Source organism: Cucurbita pepo, chromosome 4 (genome assembly GCF_057944985.1).
Source record: "Cucurbita pepo subsp. pepo isolate OVF chromosome 4, ASM5794498v1, whole genome shotgun sequence".
Lineage (NCBI taxonomy): Eukaryota > Viridiplantae > Streptophyta > Magnoliopsida > Cucurbitales > Cucurbitaceae > Cucurbita > Cucurbita pepo.
The window spans coordinates 11320493-11342209 of record NC_141801.1 but is presented as its reverse complement, the minus strand read 5'-3'; the positions used below and the strand labels follow the sequence as shown (position 1 = coordinate 11342209).

The 21717-nt window shown below is 37.4% G+C and overlaps 1 protein-coding gene and 1 pseudogene across 3 annotated transcripts; one reads left to right on the top strand and one right to left on the bottom strand.

The window, feature by feature from the left end:
• The first annotated feature begins 113 nt into the window (after positions 1 to 113).
• LOC111792203 (putative clathrin assembly protein At2g25430 pseudogene) lies at positions 114 to 2335 on the top strand (annotated as a pseudogene). Its single transcript, XR_015420583.1, has 2 exons — positions 114 to 295; positions 367 to 2335. The product of XR_015420583.1 is annotated as a putative clathrin assembly protein At2g25430 pseudogene (transcript).
• Positions 2336 to 3230: 895 nt separating this feature from the next.
• Positions 3231 to 21361, bottom strand: LOC111793017 (uncharacterized). 2 transcript variants are annotated; one of them, XM_023674683.2, is made up of 20 exons: positions 19997 to 21357; positions 18698 to 19193; positions 17107 to 17194; positions 16759 to 16940; positions 15860 to 15996; positions 12619 to 12685; positions 11389 to 11521; positions 11105 to 11219; positions 10021 to 10096; positions 9741 to 9923; positions 9333 to 9493; positions 8465 to 8564; positions 8000 to 8183; positions 7592 to 7878; positions 7235 to 7356; positions 5079 to 5223; positions 4908 to 5000; positions 4511 to 4584; positions 4176 to 4229; positions 3231 to 4100 (listed from the first exon to the last, which is right to left on the bottom strand). In XM_023674683.2, exons 1-20 carry the CDS (start codon positions 20992 to 20994, stop codon positions 3797 to 3799), a joined length of 3999 nt encoding a protein of 1332 aa, XP_023530451.1. In that variant the 5' UTR covers positions 20995 to 21357; the 3' UTR covers positions 3231 to 3796. The 2 variants fall into 2 exon arrangements, 1 of the variants encoding a protein (XP_023530451.1); XR_015420625.1 differs by lacking the exons at positions 4908 to 5000; positions 5079 to 5223 and having other exon boundaries at positions 4016 to 4100; positions 19997 to 21361.
• Positions 21362 to 21717: the final 356 nt, after the last annotated feature.

Below are 21717 nucleotides of genomic sequence, written 5' to 3'. Positions count from 1 at the left end.
AACATTGCGCTATTTGAATCTTGGGGTGCAAGTAAGATATGAGCCACGTGGCAGCATCTGATAGCGTACAAGTAGAACTGAGCACGATGTCGTTTTAGTGAAATGAGCATCACCGTCCCCTCTCTTACGTTATGGATTTCATCTCTCCGCTCTCTCTCTCTCTCTCTCTGAAACGTCCTTTTGGTTTCAGTACGTCTGAATAAACCCTTTCAGTTCTCTCTTCCTTACAGCTCTTTGGTCACACACGGCCTTCTTCATCATCGCCATTGCTGAGTGTTCTCTTCTACTCCTCAACGTACTTATTACAGTGGAATTGCTGATTTCATTTCAGTGAGACGCGAACTCAAAATTTTTTCATTTTTGTAGTCAATGGCTCAAAGCACGATCAGGAAAGCGCTCGGAGCTGTGAAGGACCAAACGAGCATTAGCATCGCTAAAGTCGCTGGAAATACGGCGTCGGAGCTCGAAGTTTTGGTGGTCAAGGCGACGAGCCACGACGAGGATCCCGCCGACCACAGGTATATTAGGGAGATTGTGAATTTGTGCTCGACTTCGAATGGATATGTGAGTGCGTGTGTGATTACTGTCTCTAAACGTTTGAGTAAGACTCGCGATTGGATAGTTGCGCTCAAGGCGCTTGTGGTCGTGCACAGGGTTTTGATTGATGGAAATTCCTCTTTTGGAGAGGAAATTGTGTACGCTACGCGGAAAGGTATACGAGTCTTGGATTTGTCTGGTTTTAGAGATGAAGCGCATTCGAATTCGTGGGATCATTCTAGTTTTGTGAGGTCTTACGCTTTGTATCTTGATGAAATGGCTGAGAATCTGGTTCTTGAGAAGAGGATGAGAGGGAGTGATGATACTAACTTTGATCGTAGAGATGAATTTGATAATGTGAGACAGAGGAGGAGGCAGAGTCCATGGAGGTCAATGCGACCAGAGAGTGTAGTGGATGAGTTGAGTCAATTGCTTCGAATTCTCGATCGAGTTTTGGCTTGTAGGCCGACAGGGATGGCCAAGAGTAGTAGATTAGTAATTACTGCGCTTGATTTGGTTGTTAATGATAGCTTTGGGTTGTATGTTGAGATTTGTGAGGGATTAGGGTATTTGCTGGATCGCTTTAAAGAAATGGAATATGGTGATTGTCTTAGAGCATTTGATGTTTGTGCTAATGCTGCAAAGAAGATTGATGAACTTGATGAATTTTATACTTGGTGTAAGGATGTGGGAATTGCAAGATCTTCTGAATACCCAGAGGCTCAGAGGATAACTTGTAATCTTTTGGTCACACTTGGGGGCTTCCTAAAGGAGATGTCAAGAAGGCCAAAGGATTACAATGAGAGGAGAAGGGAGGAGAAGGTGAAGTCCCTACCAGCTGAGGAGCCTGAATGTTACATGAATGAGATAAAGGCTCTTCCTCCGCTGGAGAATTGTTCACCTACCCTGCAACCGCCTTCACGACCAATAGACTTGGTGAACTTGAGAGAGGATGGAGTTTCAGCAGATGAGCAAGGGAACAAATTGGCCTTGGCTCTTTTCTCTGGACCCCCAGCAAATCCTAATGGTTCATGGGAAACTTTCTCATCAGACAAGCAGCCTGAAGTGAGTTCGGCGTGGCAAACGCCAGCGGCCGAGGCTGGCAAACCAGAATGGGAACTGGCATTGGTTGAAACTGCTAGCAATCTGTCAAAGCAGAAGGCTGATATGGGCGGTGGTTTTGATCCACTGCTATTAAATGGAATGTACGACCATGGGACGATTAGGAAGCATGCCAATGCCGAGCAATTTGGCGGGAGTTCGAGTAGTGTGGCATTGAAAGGCCAAGGCAAGACTGCTGCACAAGTTCTGGCACTTCCAGCACCAGATGGAACGGTTAAACCAATCGGGGATCAGGACCCTTTCGCTGCATCGCTTACAGTGCCACCTCCTTCATATGTGCAGATAGCTGAAATGGAGATGAAGCAGCAGTTACTTATGCAAGAGCAGCTTCTATGGCAACAGTACGGCAGAGATGGAATGCACGGCCAAGTGGGTCTGGTAAAGCTTGCTGGTGGCTCCGCCTATATTGGCCCAAATCCTCAGCCAATTGCGCCTCAAAGCTCAGCCTACCATTATGCTCCCTTTTGAATTGGCCTCCATGGTTTCTACGAATACGAGTGACGAAGAAAAGCGTGACTAAAATTACATATATGTCAGTAGGCTTCTTTAAGAAACATAGTTTCCTGTTTTTTGTTTTCATTTTTAAAAAACGCCCCCAACAAGAAATGATTATATATATATATATATATACACACAGACATATATATGTATATACAAGATGTTTTTGTGTGTGTTTTAGTGTCCTTCCCATCTTTTATTTCTTGGCTAATAATTCCATTTAGTTAGTAAGTATTTTTTGAAATAAATTTTAGGCAAGGAGAAAAAACATGTGAGGCGAAGAATAGGTTGATTGTATAAATATATAAAGTGAAGAACATAATATATGGCAAATTGATAATAAAAAGTATATGTAAAAGAATTTCTAATAATGAGAAATTTACTCGAACAAAGGGTGAAAGAGGGAATAAGAATAATATGTGAGAAGACATTCATATAATAAAATGTATATTGGAAATATTAGTAGCAAAAAAGAAAAAAATATATAATAATGTAACAAAAAGTCTTCCATAAATTTCCAATTAAAATATATTTGTAATCAAATTGAAAAAAAAAATGTTGATATTTGACTTTAAATAACCACCCACGCTTGCAGAAATTTCTTGCTTTCGTCGTTGTTGGGAGGGAGAGAGAGAGAGAGAGAGAGAGAGAGAGATTGATCCAACGCCACAGAATAATTCCAATTTTTTTATATGTAAAAACAAATTTTTAAAATTCTTTAAAAAATTGCAAACTTAAATTCTACCAATTACACGTGATGTGATATTTTTTTAAAAAAATGTGTAAAAATTAGTCAAATATTATTATTTTGAATTACGAACACCATGTTGTTCAGCAATGGATTGAAGATTCTATTATGCAATTAGTTTTGACTTCTTCAATGAGACTTTTGGGAGCATTTGAAAGTTATTAACACATAATATAATATATTTAATGTTAATATCTAACAGCGCCCAAATTCAAAGTTTCTGGATCGAAATTTGAAGTATTTATGACGTAAGATGGAAGGTTTAACATATTCATAGCTTAAAATAGGATAATAGATGGAAGACCACATCATGGAGAACTTAGAATTCCAAGAAAAAGAACCAACTCAGTGAAATTCATTTGAACATCAAAAGAGATTTCTTTTACAGTCCTATATTTCTGTAAAACAAACACAAAAAACACTGTTGGGTGTGTCGGATTCATGAACACCCAAGATTCCTACCAAACAAACTGATGCCAAGCCATTGCATCCTTCTCATGAATCGTTTATGTTATCAAAAAGCTATTATATACAAAGAGGGAAAACAAAAACAAAAAAGATAAGAGAGGGAGGAAAAGAAAGCAAAACCTCCCTCTGTTGAATGAAGTAATACCGTTATTGACAACTCCTCTACAAAGATTTCTAGATCATAATACAGCACCATTGGAACCCCTTTCCTCTGCAGATTTAGCTTTAAAGCTGGCCGGCAAAAGATTACTCCCAAGATGCTCTCTGCAACTAAGCTTCGATTCATGGAAGTCATTTCTAATTTCAGTTATTTCGGCGTATATAAACTCTGTGTGGTTTCATTTCAGGGACGTACTCGATAAAATAACTCCCTGAAGAATGAATTAATCAAACCAGACTTGGAGAGAAGTAATCCCACAGTCTTCAGTCAGAATACGGCATGGAGTCCATGCAGAGGTGCACCAGTTTTCTCTGGTATTGTCCATAATATTCACAGACTGCGATAACATCTTCGTTTTCCGGGTCCAACCCGGGCAACTTAAGGAGTTTTTCCTTCAAAAAACGAGAATCCGACTCATCGTCTGAATGTTCTAAATTGGAGATGAATTCTGCATGTATTTCTCGACAAGCCAGGACGAACATGGCTGCAGTATCAGGTTGCTGCGATTCACGAAGTGCAGCCAGTGCCTCTTGCAGTGCACCAGCTGCAACGTACAATATCAGCGCCCTGTAAAGGAGCCATTTCAGAACTCTATGTCGCAGGAAAACCTCTACATGTAGCAGGGAAGAAAAATGATGCTACCTCCAGATGTTATGTTCGCTAAGGAAGACATGATTAGCCCACCTTAGAAGCACCCTGAAGAACATATATACAACCAATCAGAGAAATCGACAAAAATAATAGTATTAGAGTATTAGTCTTGAGATATCCCACTAACAGCAACAACGTTTCCTTAAAACTGAGTTAATTTATCATTTAAGGCATCTCAGGCAACAAAGAAAAGAGCCTTGGGGCAAAGTGATGCAGCAGAGATCATACTAATGAAGCCAACAAAAGAAGTTACAGAAAACAGATGCAACATATATGCAAAAAAGATAAATATGGAAATCTTGTAAGTTTAGCAACAAAGAAGCTACCTAGCATAATCAGATCCTTTTAAATGTGTCGCAGCTAAAGTTGCAGCATCCGTCCAGCATCCAGCATCTTGAAGCTGTAAGAGCCAATGCCATTATAGGAATCGAGCCCCCCCAAAAAAATCATAAAATTAACAATAACATCATGATCGAATTATCTATTTTAAGAAATAGTGTCCTAGCATTTACTAAGTTCACCAAAAAAAGAAAAAGAAAATTCACATTAAGAGAGAGATTCGACCACCCCACACAAGTTGCAGAATTTGACTAAATCGAAAACCTCTTCCCAACTCAAACTTCTAATCCTAAAAAATTGTTCCATACATGAAATACGTCTGAATTGGAAGAGAACTTGATTATGATAAAATAAAACATGAGAAGACATCATGATATATTAAACCTGAGAACAAGCTTCTTGATATTTTCCTACAGCGCAGAGAAGATGAGTTCCAGACAGTGACCGGTCAGTTCTCACCATGTTGGCAGCAACAACCTAACGGCAGAAGGGTATGATCTTGACAAGTTCCAAGTTCTTCAAGCATCCGAATTTAATCTATTCAATTAAGCATACCTTGACAGCCAGTTCTAAAAGCGATTTTGACACAGCTGAAGAAAGTGCAACGGCACGTAGAGCATTTGCATAGAAGTAAGAGCTCTCTGGAGGAGTGGAAAGCAGTAAACTAACAGTGGCTTCTAAGTTTCCAACAGATACAAGCCTAATGATAAAGACAGTTAGAAAGGCGAAGGTAATGCAGATTGAATTCTGTAGAAGGAATAAAATAAAGTGTGAGGACACTGAACAGATCAACTCAATTGCAAAGAGAGTTCCAAAGGCTGAAACCAACAAGTGGCCTCATGCATTACTAAGCGGTTATTCCTGATAGCTCCAATTGACTATAAAACTGATGTAGACTATAGTCTGGCCAAACAATCGTTCAAGCAAGTAGAAGCAGAAAAAGAGAGCTTATTTTGAACTAAAAAACTTATAGCCAAATTATAAAGTATTCTTGGAGGATCAACAGATAAAGAGTAGCAATTTCTCAACAACGTAGCAATTAGTTGTAACATTTAGTTTGTGTTCGTTTTAGTCTGTTAGTTGTGAATTGGTTAGTACTTGGATTGTTAAGTAGCATGTTAGCTAGTTCGTGTGCATGTGTTAGTACTTGGATTAGTGGGTTAAATTTTGGAGGCCAATCTCTAGCATTAGCATACTTTTGAATAGGAGAAAGACCCGGGTATTCTTACTTTTAGACTCTTTTGATGCTCGATTGCATCAAACAATCTTAATTATCTAGATTTGAGTGTTATGTAGTAGGATAAGTTCTACTAGTAAGGCACACGTGAAATATGCAAACAACCAGAGTTATTGTTCACTACATTAGAAAATTTCCATTAATGAAAGATGAACATATATGTGTGTGTGTGTGTGTGCAAACACGTGTGAAGATCATGAGAGTTTTATGTAAAAAGCAGAGGAATCAGCCTAACAGACTCTTCTTGTAGTACAAAATGGTAGAGGTGCCATCAGGAAAAAGTAAAGAGTTAGGAGTTTATATTCTTTACTTAAACTTTGACGGACGGAATTGTTGGCAAGAATATTGATGAGTGGAAGTATGAAAATAGAATTTGAGGCAGCCTTTTGTCGAAACAGCCAGATAGTAGATTTTTACCTGATATATTGACGGGTGGGAAACGACAAAAAGGAAATAGAAGGACCTGATTATAACTTGGAGAGGACTTATGATAACTAATAAGCAGATCAGAACGTCTTGGATGCTAATCTTAAAGCCAAAGGTCGCTTAAGGCAGATTTCAGAGGCAATGGATAAGAAAATGTCTTTCTAAAGCTAATTTATCACGGATACCTGAGTGGAAAAATCTAGAGATCGAGGGAATTAGTTAAGGGGATCCTCCTCTCTGTTTTGTCTGCTGGTTGTTGACCGTTTAAGGCCTAGGCTTAAAGTGATTTTGCCAAGGCTTTTGGATAGGAAATGGAGTTCATGGCAACCATTTGCAAACAATACCTTTTTTCCTCGTTCAAAAAGAAAACAAATTCATTGAATCTTGTTTTGAAAAGAGTACCAGCATGCTTCCTAGAAAAGCCCCCTAGGTGCCTCGCTTCAAAGTGAAACACCCTTAATGAACCTCAATGCCCAAAGCCCACTTTTTAGTTTTTATTTTATTTTATTTTAAATTTTTAACTTTTAGGAAGAAACTAAAGGATGTACTTCACAAGTCGAACCCAACAAAAAGATGCTCCACTTGTTAGTAATAGAAAATTAAGGGAGAAAAAAGTCACTGACACTGTAAAACTCAAAGGGACATTGAAATGAACAATACTATGAACCTCCTTTAATGGACCCTCAATGCTTCATCATAGCCCTACAATCTTAAGGAAGGATCCACACCAACCCAAAACATTGCAAGGAAGCTACATTACTTCAGTCCCGTTAGCTAAATTTATTTACGTAATTTAAATTTTCAAATATGTTCTTTTAAGAGAAAAATATTTTCCTACGCAACCAAGCTGTTGGCAAAATATTGTGTGCAAGTCAAAAGCAGAGACCGAGTTGTTTACAAACTAATAGCAACATTGTGCATTCACATGTTAAATTTTGGAACAGCAGCAGCCAATTGTGTGCAGTCAGGTAGGATAAGTTTTCATATCTATGCAAACACAAAACACTAAAAAGTGTAGATAGACAGAACGGAGTTGAGCCAAACTTACTCATGCACACGATTTTGATTAACCTCTTCCCCATCCAATTTTTCATGCCAAGGAATGCGTTCATTTGCACTTTCCCATAACTCTTCTTGTTTGAAAGCCATTGCCATAAGTTGGCCTTGACCCTGCAACATCGAAAGCCAAATCATCAGCAATAATGAAAAAAGGGAGAATTTCGAAAAAGATCATCTAAAGTTTCTATAAGCTTTCAAATAAAAAGAGTACGAGTGATGGATGATTCTTAATGGAAAAAATTATTTGCTAGTTAAGAATTCTAGCAATGGAACTTGATTTTTTTACCCTAAAATAAACAATAATTATAAATAAATAAATAAAAAAACAAATAAGCAAGAGATCTACAAATGCTTTTTTCTTCCCAGTTCTTGGCACTGATTTTCCCTTTGAGGATATCCTATTCAGCATTGAAGCTTCATCAAGATCCACATTAGATGCAGAGGATTTGCCTCTCTGGTGAGATTTATTGGCTAACTTATTCATCAGATGATTGAGAGCACTAGGCAACTGTAGCCAAAAGAGGGCTTCAGATGATTCGCCAAAAATTGCAGCAGCAAAGGCAAACCTCAAAGCAGAGCCTTTATGTACTAACTTTGAATATAATTTTGCCCTCGCATCATCAAGGATGCAACCTTTTGCATTAAAACATTGAGAATTGGTGAGAATAATGAATATCATCATATATTCAGAAAGAAGAGACGAGAGTTTTCAGGGCCATTGGTCATGAGAACAACATATGGGGCAGAATACAACCTTCGATACGATAAGGATCAAGAACCTTGAGAAGCATTTCTGGCACCACAGAGTCACCAACAGGTGGTAAATCAATCATGTGACTCCGAAGGTCACCACCAGCTGCAGAAAATCCAGACATGAGTTGAGGTCTCTTACTTAACCAGGAGGGCTTTACACCTAACTGCAAGATCATCCGTAATGCCTGTAGTGAATAAAATTAACATGAGTTCACTCAACACGTATAAGTTTGGTCCCATATTCCAAAATCTGCATTTAATATGGGTTATTTACTTTTTACACTTCAATCTACATCTCTATTCCCTACAAATGCATCATTCATTGCAAAAACTAGAACCTGCTCAAAATGCAATGAAAAAGAATTGACTGAAGAAAAAATTGAAGTTTCATTTTTCATATAACATCAAGAGATTGTGAAGATGCATAAGGTGTACGTGATGAGAATAATAAATGAAAAATAATTACCAACGCATGTGGAGTGGGAAGTAACATAGGAGAACATATAGGCATTGGCCGAAATCTTTCCCTAACTGTCTTGGGTCCATAGCCATGCTTCTTTTCATTACTGCATAAAATAAGGGTTACAAAAGCGCAAACTAGGATAGCGTTTAAACCATATGGCTTTAAAAAAAATAGTAAGCAGGGTAGCAGGCTCACAACACCTAAGAGGTCAAATAACTTTTAAGACAGTTTCATATACCAGACACCTAGGGTGTTGTTTAATACTTAAGCCGATGGTTTGTTACTTGTAGATTGAATGAGCTTTTCTCTTTCCACTAATATACTGTGCATCAGAAGAAGAAAAAAAAGAGAGAGAGACCCAATAATTGCATATGGATAAGAACCAAAACGGCATGACAAAAAGCTTGATGGCACAATAACAATGTGATTTGAGATTAGTACACTTCTTTTGAAGTGCTCTTTGACCTTGTTGTTTATTATGCTATTTTCTTGGTGTAAATTGTCTACTCTATTTACTTCATACAGCTATGCTTCCCTTTTAATCTCTCATCCATTTTATAAATTTCATACGTCAATGAAATTGTATTTTAAAAGGAAGATATTTCATAGTGCATGGATGCAAGTAACAACAACATTAATCAAATAAATCTTAGATTTCTAAGTTTTTATTTTTAACAGGACAGACAGACAACTTTTGAATAAACAGCCAATTAAAACAGAGGTGAAGGAGACGAGCAATCTTGACATAATTTTATCGAGTAAATAGATCATTGATTTTTAAATAAAATCATACATGAAAATTACCAACAACAAGAAATTAAATAATTCAAATACTAAATTTCAAAGATTCAAAAGGAACTCCAGTACTTACATTATGATCTCAACAAGACGAAAGCTACTATCAGCTCCTGCAATACATAAAACTAGAGGATCTTTTCTATCTATTCGTAGAGGTAACCAATCAAGTTCCAATACAAGGGTCCCTGGAAATTGATGTTGCAAAATGGAATTAGCCAAGGGATCCTGTGAATCCTGCCAGCAAAAAGTATGTATGGCGTTTTAATCAATAACAGAAAATCCCTCCAAATTATCCATTGTATGACACCGTGGAAGAAGGCAAGCATGCAGTTCCACATACCTAATATTCAAGAGAATAAGCACTCTAAAGCTGATAAATTTGAACTAAATGATTCAAATGGGTTGAATGAGCAGGAAAATGTATAGCAGTTTAAAAACTACAAAATCAAATTGAAATTTAAAGTTAATAAATAAAACTTACAAGATCAAATATAGAAAATGTATTATCATAAAAAAGAACAGCTATACGTCCTCTGCTGTGGTCCCCGGAAACTACAGGGGAAAATTTGATTCGCCTGATTCCTTCTCTGTGTGTGTTAAAAGATGAAGAATGTCCAGTTGTTACATCCCACCAGCGAATGTTACCAGTTTTATCACCCATGACCTGAAAAATGTCCAAGTTAGAGTGATCAAGATTTTATCACCCATGATCTAAAGTAACTGACAAAATTTTATATTATTAAATAATGGGTGAAACATACCACATGTGGCAAGCGGTAGGCCATGGCTGTAATTAATCCATCAGATGAAACGAATGAAGATGAGGGCCATTTGGGTCTACAGGCATGTAAGGTGAAATCTTTATGAGAGTTTTTATCATTTGGATGGTAACCAATTTCATTCAATAAGACAGACCTCACAGTTCATGATACACAAACGACAATGAGTTTTTTCAGAGAAAACTCCATATCAGTGATTAACATTTGACTATAGGGAAAATTTAATAAATGCTCTTAGGTAGGGAACATAACATTTCGTTTGATGACATGAAATTACAAAAGGAGAACCTATCCAATGGATTATAAAAACCACTTGCAATTGGTCATAAGATTCATAAAGCTATAATTACAAGAAAGGGATCTCAGTTTCCATACAAGCCCTTGACTTCAAAAACAACCATTTCTAATGAAGATGCAGATTTGGAAGTTTAGGTGACAACAATGTACGTTAGTCTCTAAGTTACTGTTAAAAACCAACCGACAAAGCAGGACACTTAAATTTAATTAGTATGAGTTTAATTCATCTGAAATTGTATGAGCGAATAAAATGCAACATTGCTGTATTGGGAAATGAAATCCTAGTATGGCACCTTATATCTCTATGAAAGTGTACAGTTATTTTGTATTATCATCTTACTACATCAGCTCACTTTTTATCTTAATAGAATTTGAATGAAAGTCAAATAGACCCATAGATTATTAAATCAATTAGAGTATGGTTTAAACGATGTTTTCTGATTATTATTTTTTTTCAATTAGACTACGGTTTAAATAATATTTTCTTATTCCTTTTTCAGAAAAAAAAATCTCATTCTAATTCCTATAATGAAAGTTGGATGACTCTCGCAGAAGCAAAAAAACCCTATAAGCGTAAGCATTTCATTTATCAAACTCCTTCATGCTCATCTCCTAAAAATAAATTCTCATAAATCTTTATAAATTATCACACAATATATATTTACTGTTTGGATTTGAAACTTGCCACGTATTCTATATATATGAAATCCAAGTATTTTTCATGACCTAGATTTCTATTATACTCCATGATATTCGGAAGGAATTGTACCTGAAGTCCCGAATTCTTCGCCCATGAACTTCAAACACTCCAAGCGCACCATTTACCAGGGCAAAAGAAAAACTTTCAGACGTTTCATCTTGATTACCCTCTGAGTTTGGTGTCTCTGATACAAAAAAATGGTTTCACATGTAGCAAGCATAAGCCCAAGTCTAACACGATTAAAGTAAGTTAAGCCATCCAAGAGACTAAATATATGTATGTATTAGTTGTGGAAGAACCAATTCATTCTTTTGATGATGAAGCAGTGAGAAGTTGCAAGATAACGAGCTTACTAGAATCAGATAATGATGCCTTGGTGGGTGAAGATACAGTATCCGCTGTCATTGTTGTACGCTCTGCAACAGATCGTGGAACTGTTGGAAGCGTCCATTCCAAAACTGTAAATGGAAGAGCTAACGATCTAAGCTACATGGAGATAGAAAATATCATGAGTAGGTGTATCATGCATTTAACGATATTAGCAAAATGATTATTATATTTCAGCAGGTTAATAAAATTTTCCAACCAGCCCATTCCTTCTACACAAAGTAACCAGAATAATTTTCAAAATTTGTGTAACACAATATAGACATGGACAAAACATTACCTCTTCTTGCAATTATTTCTTTTGAAAAGGGCAGCAGTGAGAAGTTTCAAAATGTGATCAAGATAATTCACGCAAAATCAACAGCAAGCACGAAAAGAACACTATAGACTGAAGACAAGAAATTCCTTCTACTGCTAGGGTGGATGTCTGAAAAATGACGCTGGTCATTGAGAAACACTAAAATAGGAGTCCTGGTACAAGAAATGAAGGCTTTGAAATTACTGGAAATTGTATTCTTTTTTTTTTTTTTTTTTTAAGAACCACAACCGATGCCAATGATTGAATAAGAAGAATTTATTCAAATAAAATTAGTTAAAAATCAGGGAAGATAAGGATCATTTGCTTCTGCCTTCCCATTTTGCTGCCAATGGTTGGTTCTCCATCATGAATATCTTTGGGGTGAGTGAGTGGTTGTTTTCCAAGTTCCATAGATAGATGTCTCCTAGAAGTTTATTCAGGGTGGAAAAATGCCCAAAAAGGATCAACATTTTGTGTTCTGGCGCAGTAAGGGAGCATGTTTGGCAGGAAAGAAATCAGAGGATCTTTAAGGACAAGTCTTCTTCTTTCTTTTCTTTTTTTTTTTTTTTTTTTTTTTAATTTTATAAAAGTGTACAGTTTACTGCTTCTAGTTGGGGGTATAGTCAAAGGGGAAAAAAAGCTTATAAAAAACTATCCAATTGCTTGAATAAATAAATAAATAAATAAGGGAAGATAAGTCATCTCTCCACACTAATGCCAAACAAGATTACAAAAAACTATCCAATTGCTTGAATCAAAACATTAGGATAATTAGACAGTTAAGAAACTGAATAAAAAGTCTAATTCTTCCTTCAAAACCAAACTGTGAGAATATTATTAATAATAAAAGTTATGAAGCATAAATGAAAATGGATAGTGTTTGTGAAAGTAAATTTACCATGATAGGAGTCTTTGTCATTGCCCAAACTTCAACCGGAGCATCTCGAAACAGGATTAGAAGATACCTAGAATTAATTAGCATAAAAAGGAAAGAAGATTTATAACTGGAATAAAGCTGCAAGTAGCGTTGCTTAAATTTCATGCAACAACATGAGGGTGTATGGGGAGAGTTTGATTCACCTATGTCCTTACTCTTACATAACACTATCTAAAAATAGATTCATTAAAATTATCTATGACGGACAGAAGCAAATGTATCTTGCCCCAGAATTCAGAAACAAATAGTAGTGTAAGAAAAAGACATTATATTTTTTAAAAAATTCAAAAATATGTTCCTTTATACATATATTAACCATAAATGACTTTTCATTGATATATGGAAAGGAAGGAGTTCAAGGATACAAGTTCCCAATGGGAACGAAAAAAGATAAGACAAGAAGAAATAAACCTAAAAATACAAGACGATAAAACAATGAAAAATAACTAGCAAAGCAAACAAAAAATACAGCCAAAAATCAGCAATACAGAGAAAAGATGAGACAAGAAGAAATAAACCTAAAAATACAAGAGGATAAAACAATGAAAAACAACTAGCAAAGCAAACAAAAAATACAGCCAAAAATCAGCAATAAAGAGCTCCCACTCCGGCTCAAAATGCAGAAACTTCTTCTAGAGGAAAGCTTCATGTCCCACATTGGTTAGGGAGGGGAACAAAACATTCTTTATAAGGGTGTGGAAACCTCTTCCTAATAGACGCACTTTAAAACCGTGAGGCTGGTGGCGATACGTAACTGGCCGAAGCGGATAATATCTACTAGCGGTGGACTTGAACCGTTTGCAAATGGTATCAAAGCCAGACAACGGGGGGTGTGCCAGCGAGGACGTTGAGCCCCCAGTGGGGATGGATTGTGAGATCCCACATTGGTTAGAGAGGGGAACAAAGAATTCCTTATAATGGTGTGGAAATCTCTCCCTAGTAGACGCATTTTAAAACCGTGCAGCTAACGACGATCTGTAACGAGTCAAAGCAGACTATATCTACTAGCGGTGGGCTTGGCAGTCACAAATGGTATCAAAGTCAGGCACACAGTGAGGACGTTAAAACCTCAGGAGGGGTAGATTGTGAGATCTCACATCAATTGGAGGGGAACGAAGCATTTCTTATAAGGGTGTGGAAACCTATCCATAGTAGGCGCGCTTTATTGTAAGATTTCACATTGGTTAGAGAGGGGAACGAAGCATTTCTTATAAGGGTGTGGAAACCTCTTCCTAATAGACACGTTTTAAAAACCGCGAGGCTAATGGCGATATGTAACGGGCCAAAACGGACAATATCTACTAGCAGTGGATTGGGTTGTTATACACATAATTATTGTTGCTTAGAGCCAAGTCCACATGAGATATTGATCTTATCATGCACTTTCTGAGTGCTTTAAACCATGAACCCCTACCATCAAATCATCTTTGTTTGTGGAAGTGAACCCTTTGTCTTCCATTACCAAATTAATTCTCTTATACACTGAATTTGAAAAGACTTCAATGGATAAAATACAATGATTAAAGTTTATTGTGGTAGAACGGTTTAATGCAACAATATCTCCAAAATGGAGGAAAATTTTTCTAATATTACCGTCCTTAATTTCAATTTCTACTAGAATGAATCCACAAATATTTTCCTCTACTTTTATTACAACTGCTAAACAATCAACGAGATTAATTGTTTGGGAGGAAATGCTTACCAGACCACCGAAGTGCTGCCCTATTACTTCAAAGAAAGAACGTTTCCAATATGGCAATGGTAAATTCTTTAAAGAGATCCATCCTCCATAGCTCCTTATAAACTACAGGTGGGAGTGTTTCATGTTGGCCCAATGCTCAATTTTCAAATGAAGAATACCAATAAGTCTCCACATCAAAACATTACAGAAAACCCATCATCAATCTTTACCGAAGTCTCATCATCCATGAATGGATTTAATAAAATTTTGGACTGAAAATAATCTTCTAAAGTGATTCGCACCTCTTTTCAAGATTTGTGAACAAGCGTCCTAGAAACAACCAAGAGGGAATTGAGATTCAAATCTACTACTTCCTTCTCTTTCGTTATCCAAAAGGAATAAGCCTCAGCGTCAATGCTTTTAAAAAGCCCAGACTTTGAAAGTGGCATGGATTTTATCTAATCACGTCTATATAACTACTAGAGGATTGCTTTCTTTTCACCTATTCTTCTTGTGGTGTTGCAGCTTTCTTAGACTAATGAGAAGAGTCGAACACTAAAACTTCATCTCCTAGAGTTTAAAGATAAAATCTCTTATCATTTCCCAAAATACAAGTCATCCTTTCTTGTCAAAACCAACAGGAACTCGGAAAAGCATTCTTCCCCTTGAGGAATGCCAAATAGTATAGTCATAATGCCAGCCAATGATGAACAAAATTTAGACAGTTGAATGGTTCCGAAATCCTCTCTAAATTTTTTACGAAAAAACGAGTAACTGGAATTTGCAAGAGCTCAACCATAGAGCATTCGGACCAGCATAAGAAGCAGCCTCAAAAGGATAGTCTTCTGATTGTTCACATTTTCCATGAAAAACTCATTATTTTCACACACAATGCGGAAATCAATATTACATATGCAACAACTCAACACTTCAATTGAAGCAAAAAATGCAAATCAATCAACTTTGAATAATGAAATCTTGATAGGAAAAACCTACAAGAATAACACAAACTAGGAGAACTGAAGGGTGGGAGGCTGAATGAAGAAAATGCAGACAATAGTAAGAGGGCAGGTAGTGGTTGCAGTCAACAGCAAGGTGGTGTGGGGCGGGGAAGGAAGAGAGGTTGGGAAGTGAGAGAAAGAGAAGAAAAATAGAAAGGAAAAAGAAGAAAAGAGGGTAAATGGACAAAGGCGGAGAGGTTGAAGGAACCGTGAGGAATGGGTGAGGAACAACAGATGGGAAAGACATTGAAGGCCTAGCCTAGGTCAAGGCAGACAGGGATGAAGTTGGAGGTTAGAGAGGGGGAGAGGATTAGGGTAGCAAAAGGTGAGGAGGCGGCACAATTAGGGTTCAGGAAAAGGACCTAAGGTGAAGCGAGAACAAGAGAGGAAGGTTTGATGGTCGGAACTGAGGTTTGAGAGGGGAGGGGAGGGGAGAGGTTAATTGGAGAACTCTTTTAGCCCGCCTTAAGAAAAATCATTATATTAAACATAACAGGCAAAATGGGAGATCAAGGTCAACCTTCCAGATGAAGAAGCCCTTAAAGCTCTGATGGGAGCACGCTCTGGCTTTTGCAAAACACGGAAGGTTCTATTAAAGCCACTTCTAAGACAGGTCACAACAAGACGATTAATGAAACCTCCAGTTTTTTCATTCACCTGAGTTCACAAGAGTAGTGCATGTTACTTTTGAATTGTATAATAAAATAAAAAATGTAAACAGGCATAGGATAATAAAAAGGTTGCATTTTTTTGGGGGCATAAATCAGTTTATACCTTTAAAGTTTTGAGGTTGTATCAATTAAAATTCTAAACTAATAATTGTATCAATGAAAACCGTGAACTTTCATAAGTGTATCAATTTACACTCGGTTAGATTTCGTTTTTCAAACGTTAATTTAAACATATGGGGACTTATAATTCTAGCAATAATACTCCTAAACTTTTGTAAGTGAACCAATTGTAAACTCCTAGTTGTAGCAATGGAACTCCTTTCATAAGTGAATCAATTGTATAAAAGTTTATAGGTTTCATTGATATATTACAACACTCCACAAGTGTAAAAACATACGTTCCTCATGCCAAACAGAGGTGTAAATTGACACACTTTTGAAAATTTAGGATTTTAATTTATACAACCCTAAACTGGGCATAAATTGATTTTTGCGTCTTCTTTAATGAGAATCCAGTGCACTTGGGTACAAAGATGGGATATAACGCAAACATACAAGCAGAAAAACACTGAACGTAATGCATTGTATCATAAGTCTGGAAAGAAATAGATCAAAACTCAAAATATTAACAACATGCTAAAGTATATACCTGACTGTAAGAAAACGACACCAATCTGGAATTCCCTAGCCACCGTAAACCTCTAACAATGCTATTATGTAAAGAAAACGAATATGCTAAAGTATATACCTGACTGTAAGAAAACGACACCAATCTGGAATTCCCTAGCCACCGTAAACCTCTAACAGTGCTATTATGTACAGAAAACGAAGATGCAACAGAATTGGCAGAAACATCAATGACATCAATTGTTCCACTTTGAGTCCCTAAAGCAACCAATGGTACGGCAACAGCAGGATGGTTTCCTCCACCTTAAATAAGAAACCAGGCTAATTAATTTGTTCAAACTAAAAACAACCAGCTCATTCAATTGAATTGGAACCACCTTTTAAATCTCATAAAAATGGTATTATAACTCTGCATTAATACGTGGGTAACATGTATTTGCATTTACACGAGCTTAGTCATGAAACTTACGAGCTAATGTAGCTATTAATGATGGAGATGGCACTGCCAACATCGTTATTGCAGAAGAAAGAAGCTGAAGCTGACCAACTAAGTTGATCTGCATCAATGATTTAACAGTAAGCAGGTGCATATTTCCTGATTCAATTAAAAAATAAGCAACAGCAAAACTAATTACGCAGATTAAAAAACATTAAACAAAACACATGCTACATTTGCAGTCCAATTTGGTGCAAAAAGCTAGACAGATTTAACTTCTAGCCTAATTCAGCACATCAAAATATCTGATATGCCACATGAGACAACTGAAAAAGCTAATTTCATCCAATTAAAACACAACCTGCATCCATGTCAACAAGTTTCCTGCAAGCAACGCTCTTATTCTTGTATTAAGTACAATATTTTGCATCTCCTAGACCCTTAAAAATTGCAAAAGGAAAGGAGGAAGTCATCTAAGAAGGGGTTAATCCTTTAACAGAGAAACTGAGGTGGTCAATTTTTTAAAGATGTTTTACACAGAAAGCACATGCTATTTCTTACCAGAAAGGGGGAAAAGCATAAGGATGAGGAAACCATTGGAGGCTTCTAGTGGAAGGTAATAACTAGAAAAGACAATTCTCGGTCGGAGAGACCTATATGATTAGAAAGAAATTTCCTAACTGATGAAAATCTTGGGGTTTCCTGAAAGACACTTTTTTTAGTTTGGACGATTTCTCCCTGGAATTCTTCAAAACGTGTTGGAACACATCATCATTTTTTTTTTTTTATTAAGGGGCAGAATTCGTCTTTAAAAGACATTATCATCTATCTAATCTGGAAGGAAGTTAAGGCTTCTAAGGTCAGAGGAAACCATTGGAGGCTTCTAGTGGAAGGTAATAACTAGAAAAGACAATTCTCGGTCGGAGAGACCTATATGATTAGAAAGAAATTTCCTAACTGATGAAAATCTTGGGTTTTCCTGAAGGACACTTTTTTTAGTTTGGACGATTTCTCCCTGGAATTCTTCAAAACGTGTTGGAACACATCATCATTTTTTTTTTTTTTTTGCTAGCAAAGAGTTTTGTTATTTACTCCTTGTGTGCATGATGCAAATAGCTCAGGAGTATTGAATGTTGAAAAACGCATAAGATATTGGTATATAAGATAGGTTGCAACCAATATTTGAACATGTAACCACAATAACAATTAAATTTTCAACTTGTTGTTTTGGCAACTGGACTAACGAGCAAAGATTATTATACCCCACCCCACCCCTACCCACCCCTGTACGGTACAATAAGATCCTGTGTAGAGTTGATTGGCCTGTAACAATAGAATGATCTATTGAACAGTGTTCAATGTCAACAGTATACAATTAATTAATTCAAGTTTATTGCCAAGAGCAGCTGGACAAACAACATCAAAGAAACTCAATCTTCCTAATTTAAATGGGTAGTATGCTGAAGAGGTTTATTTTGTAAACATTGCATAAGTTTGTTCTGGCTAAAGAAAATACCAAGAAATTTACTTTCATAATAAAATTGCTGCAGCCTTGAACTGGTTAAGAAGTACATTAACAAACACAAGCAAAGTTTAAAGTGCAATTGTAGATACGTAGACAAACCTTAAAAGACAAATCCACTTTACTGATGTCAGAAGGTGGACGACCACCACTTGTACTGGCACGATCTAGTTGCTTGCCTCCTTCTGAAGTAAATGTATTGGTAGAAGAATTCGAGTGGTCAGTGTTGCTGTCTGAGGCTGGTACTTCACCAATAACAGTGCTCGTACTCACACCTGCATCATCCTTCTGAGTGTCTTCAGCACCTTCGGCAGTTGCGAGCCAGTTCCATACTTTTCCATCATCAGAAATGGATACCAAGTGTGTTGAAGAGACATAATGAGATTCATGAAACAAATCAAATGGAGTATCAATATCTGCATCTGCATCACCATCAGGATAATGAGAATGAGGTATATCAGAACAAAGCTTGCCAACATTTTGGAGGATGGAATCGGACTGGCAGATGACGACAGCAAGAACTGAAGGAGATGGAACAGATGTGCCAATAGAAGGCAGCAACTCTTCCATTGCAGACATTATGTGCACTTGTTCACCTCTGTAAGTAAAAATATAAGTTTCTCTCCTAGAAGTCCAAAAATAAGCGAAACATTTGTGTGTATTACTATTCTTGGAAGTAAAGAATTGTATGCACCAACAAATCCATTATGCAAGCCTGTAAATCTGATTCCTACCTTCAGCAGGCACAAAGAAATGATAAATATTTATGATAGAAAAAACCATGGGCATGAGCACTTAAATTTTAGTAAAACTGGGTGCATTTTCCACTCAAGACTTCTAAACAGTCCTCAACAAATTTATGAAAGTAAAGTTAAATAGATATGAACGTATGCACAGGTCTGAATTTACCAAAAAAGATTATTCAATCCTTAAGAACATACAAGTTTTAAAAGTCCATTCAAGTACAATATGACCTCCCTATGGGTCCATAGTCGGTTACCCACATCCATTCCCAGTCCCACCACAATATCACCTCCCATCTTAAGTACATTTTTTCATACACATAACAAACAATTTCATTACGATCGCATTTATGCAGCTATTCCTATAAATGCTCAGAATTTAAGCATCTTCGATAGCTATCCAGGATGGCAGTTAGATTTTGCAAAACTTGTTCATACATTGAGCAAATTCACAAGATACAATTCGAGGGGGATAAGTTATCATGAAATTTTGGCAAATGGGTAGGCAATTGAACATCAACATAATAATGACATTTACACGAAACATGGGAACAAATATGAGTTACAGTGGTGAAATGCCAAACTCAAAAACGGAAACCATTGAAGTTATTCAACCATTTCATAATAAACCATGCAGATACCCAACAAGAGAACTTACTCTTTTCGCTGCCAGATACTGAGCCTTCCATCCAGGTGAGGACAGTAGAGCAACTCACTGTTCGGATCCGGTAAAACATCAAGGAATTTACCACACCCACGAGGCAATGAGGTACTAAAAAGCGTGGTCTCATACTGCAAGTCGTAAACCACCAACTCCCTGGGAAATGTTACGAATAGAATATGCCTCCACTGAGGCGAAAATGCAAATTTTGCATTGTAAAGAGGAAAAAGGCCGGAGGCCGGCGACGACGATCCGGCAGCAGCGTCCCTTTCTAGCTTCAGCAACTCGGTGCAGTCAGCTCCAATCCGTAGCTCCTTCATGATGACATCACTTTTCTTCGCGCCAAGGACCTGAACCGATAGAAGAAACCCTTTGAGACCAATTATGCAAAAATGGCGCGAATCGAAAGGATCGCTGCGGATGCAAGACAAATATTCAGGGGAGGCATCGTATTTCCAAACACATCGAGCGGTGGCAACACTGTAGAGGGAGAGACCCGAGGTTCCGTGAATTGCAGCAAGGAGGAAGGAGTCGGGTCCAGACCGCACCCAGCACATATCCTGAACACCGAATTTGTAGTCGCTAGTATCGAACCAGACGGTAGGGGACTTGAGGCGGAAATCAAGGAGAGCAATGCGGCCTTGGCGATCGGCAGCGGCGAGATGAAGGTGCGAGGTGGAGGGCTCTGTAGAGAGGAGTTCATGGCGGAGGGGGAGAGGGGTCCACCGCACAGAGGTGACAAAAGGGGAAAGAGAATTAGTAGTGGTCGACGGCGGAGGCATGGGAATGACGGTGATGAGCTGCATAGAACGAGAATCAACGATGGAGACGGAACTGCCGGAGGAGAAAGCAAGGAGACCGGAGGGGCTGATGTCGGCGGATCCGAAGTTGTTACGGCTTGGAGGGCCCGGAAGCATGCAGTCCCAAGAGTCATGGTGCTGTGATGGGGAGTGAATCGGAAGAGGCGGTGGCACCGATGACCGGGGGCTCCTCATTCCGGTCAAAGTAGGATGGGAGAATAAAATGGGAGGTTGTTTTGGCCGGCGTTAAACTACCAACCCGGAGAGAAGGGAAGAGAAAGATGATGAAGGCGGAGCATTCGGTCGGGCGAATCCAGGCAATGGATCTCTGATGAATACAAAAGCAGTGCAGATCACCGGAGCTGAGTTTTGAGCAGCAACTCGCTCAGACTTGGACAATGGCGCCAATGCAACCCCGTCCCGGTCACCCTTCAGATCTTATTTTGCTATTCTAAATTACAGGAATGTCGTCTCTCTAAAATTCTTTTCACCAATTCCACATTACATCTAACCGATTTCTTTTCACCAATTCCACTTTGATGCCTACAATCTTCCTACGTTACCTAATTCCCTTTAACATTCTTTATCCAATATCAGATTAACATTTTTTTTTTTTTTTTCATCTTAAAATTACTTCGCTCTTTCTCACCCTATAAACTTTTTTCTCTTCTAAATAAATAAATAATCAAATAATCAAATTATATCATTCTTTATTGAAATATAATTCATTTGGAAATACTAATAATTATTGTTTTAGGAGAAAAAAAACATAACTCCCATCATATTATTAATTATTATTATGAATCATCTTAATTTATTTTATATATCTTATTAAATTATATTATATTCTAATAGTCTACGTCTATTATTAATAGATATTGTCCATTTTGAGCCGTTACCATAATATATATATTTGTT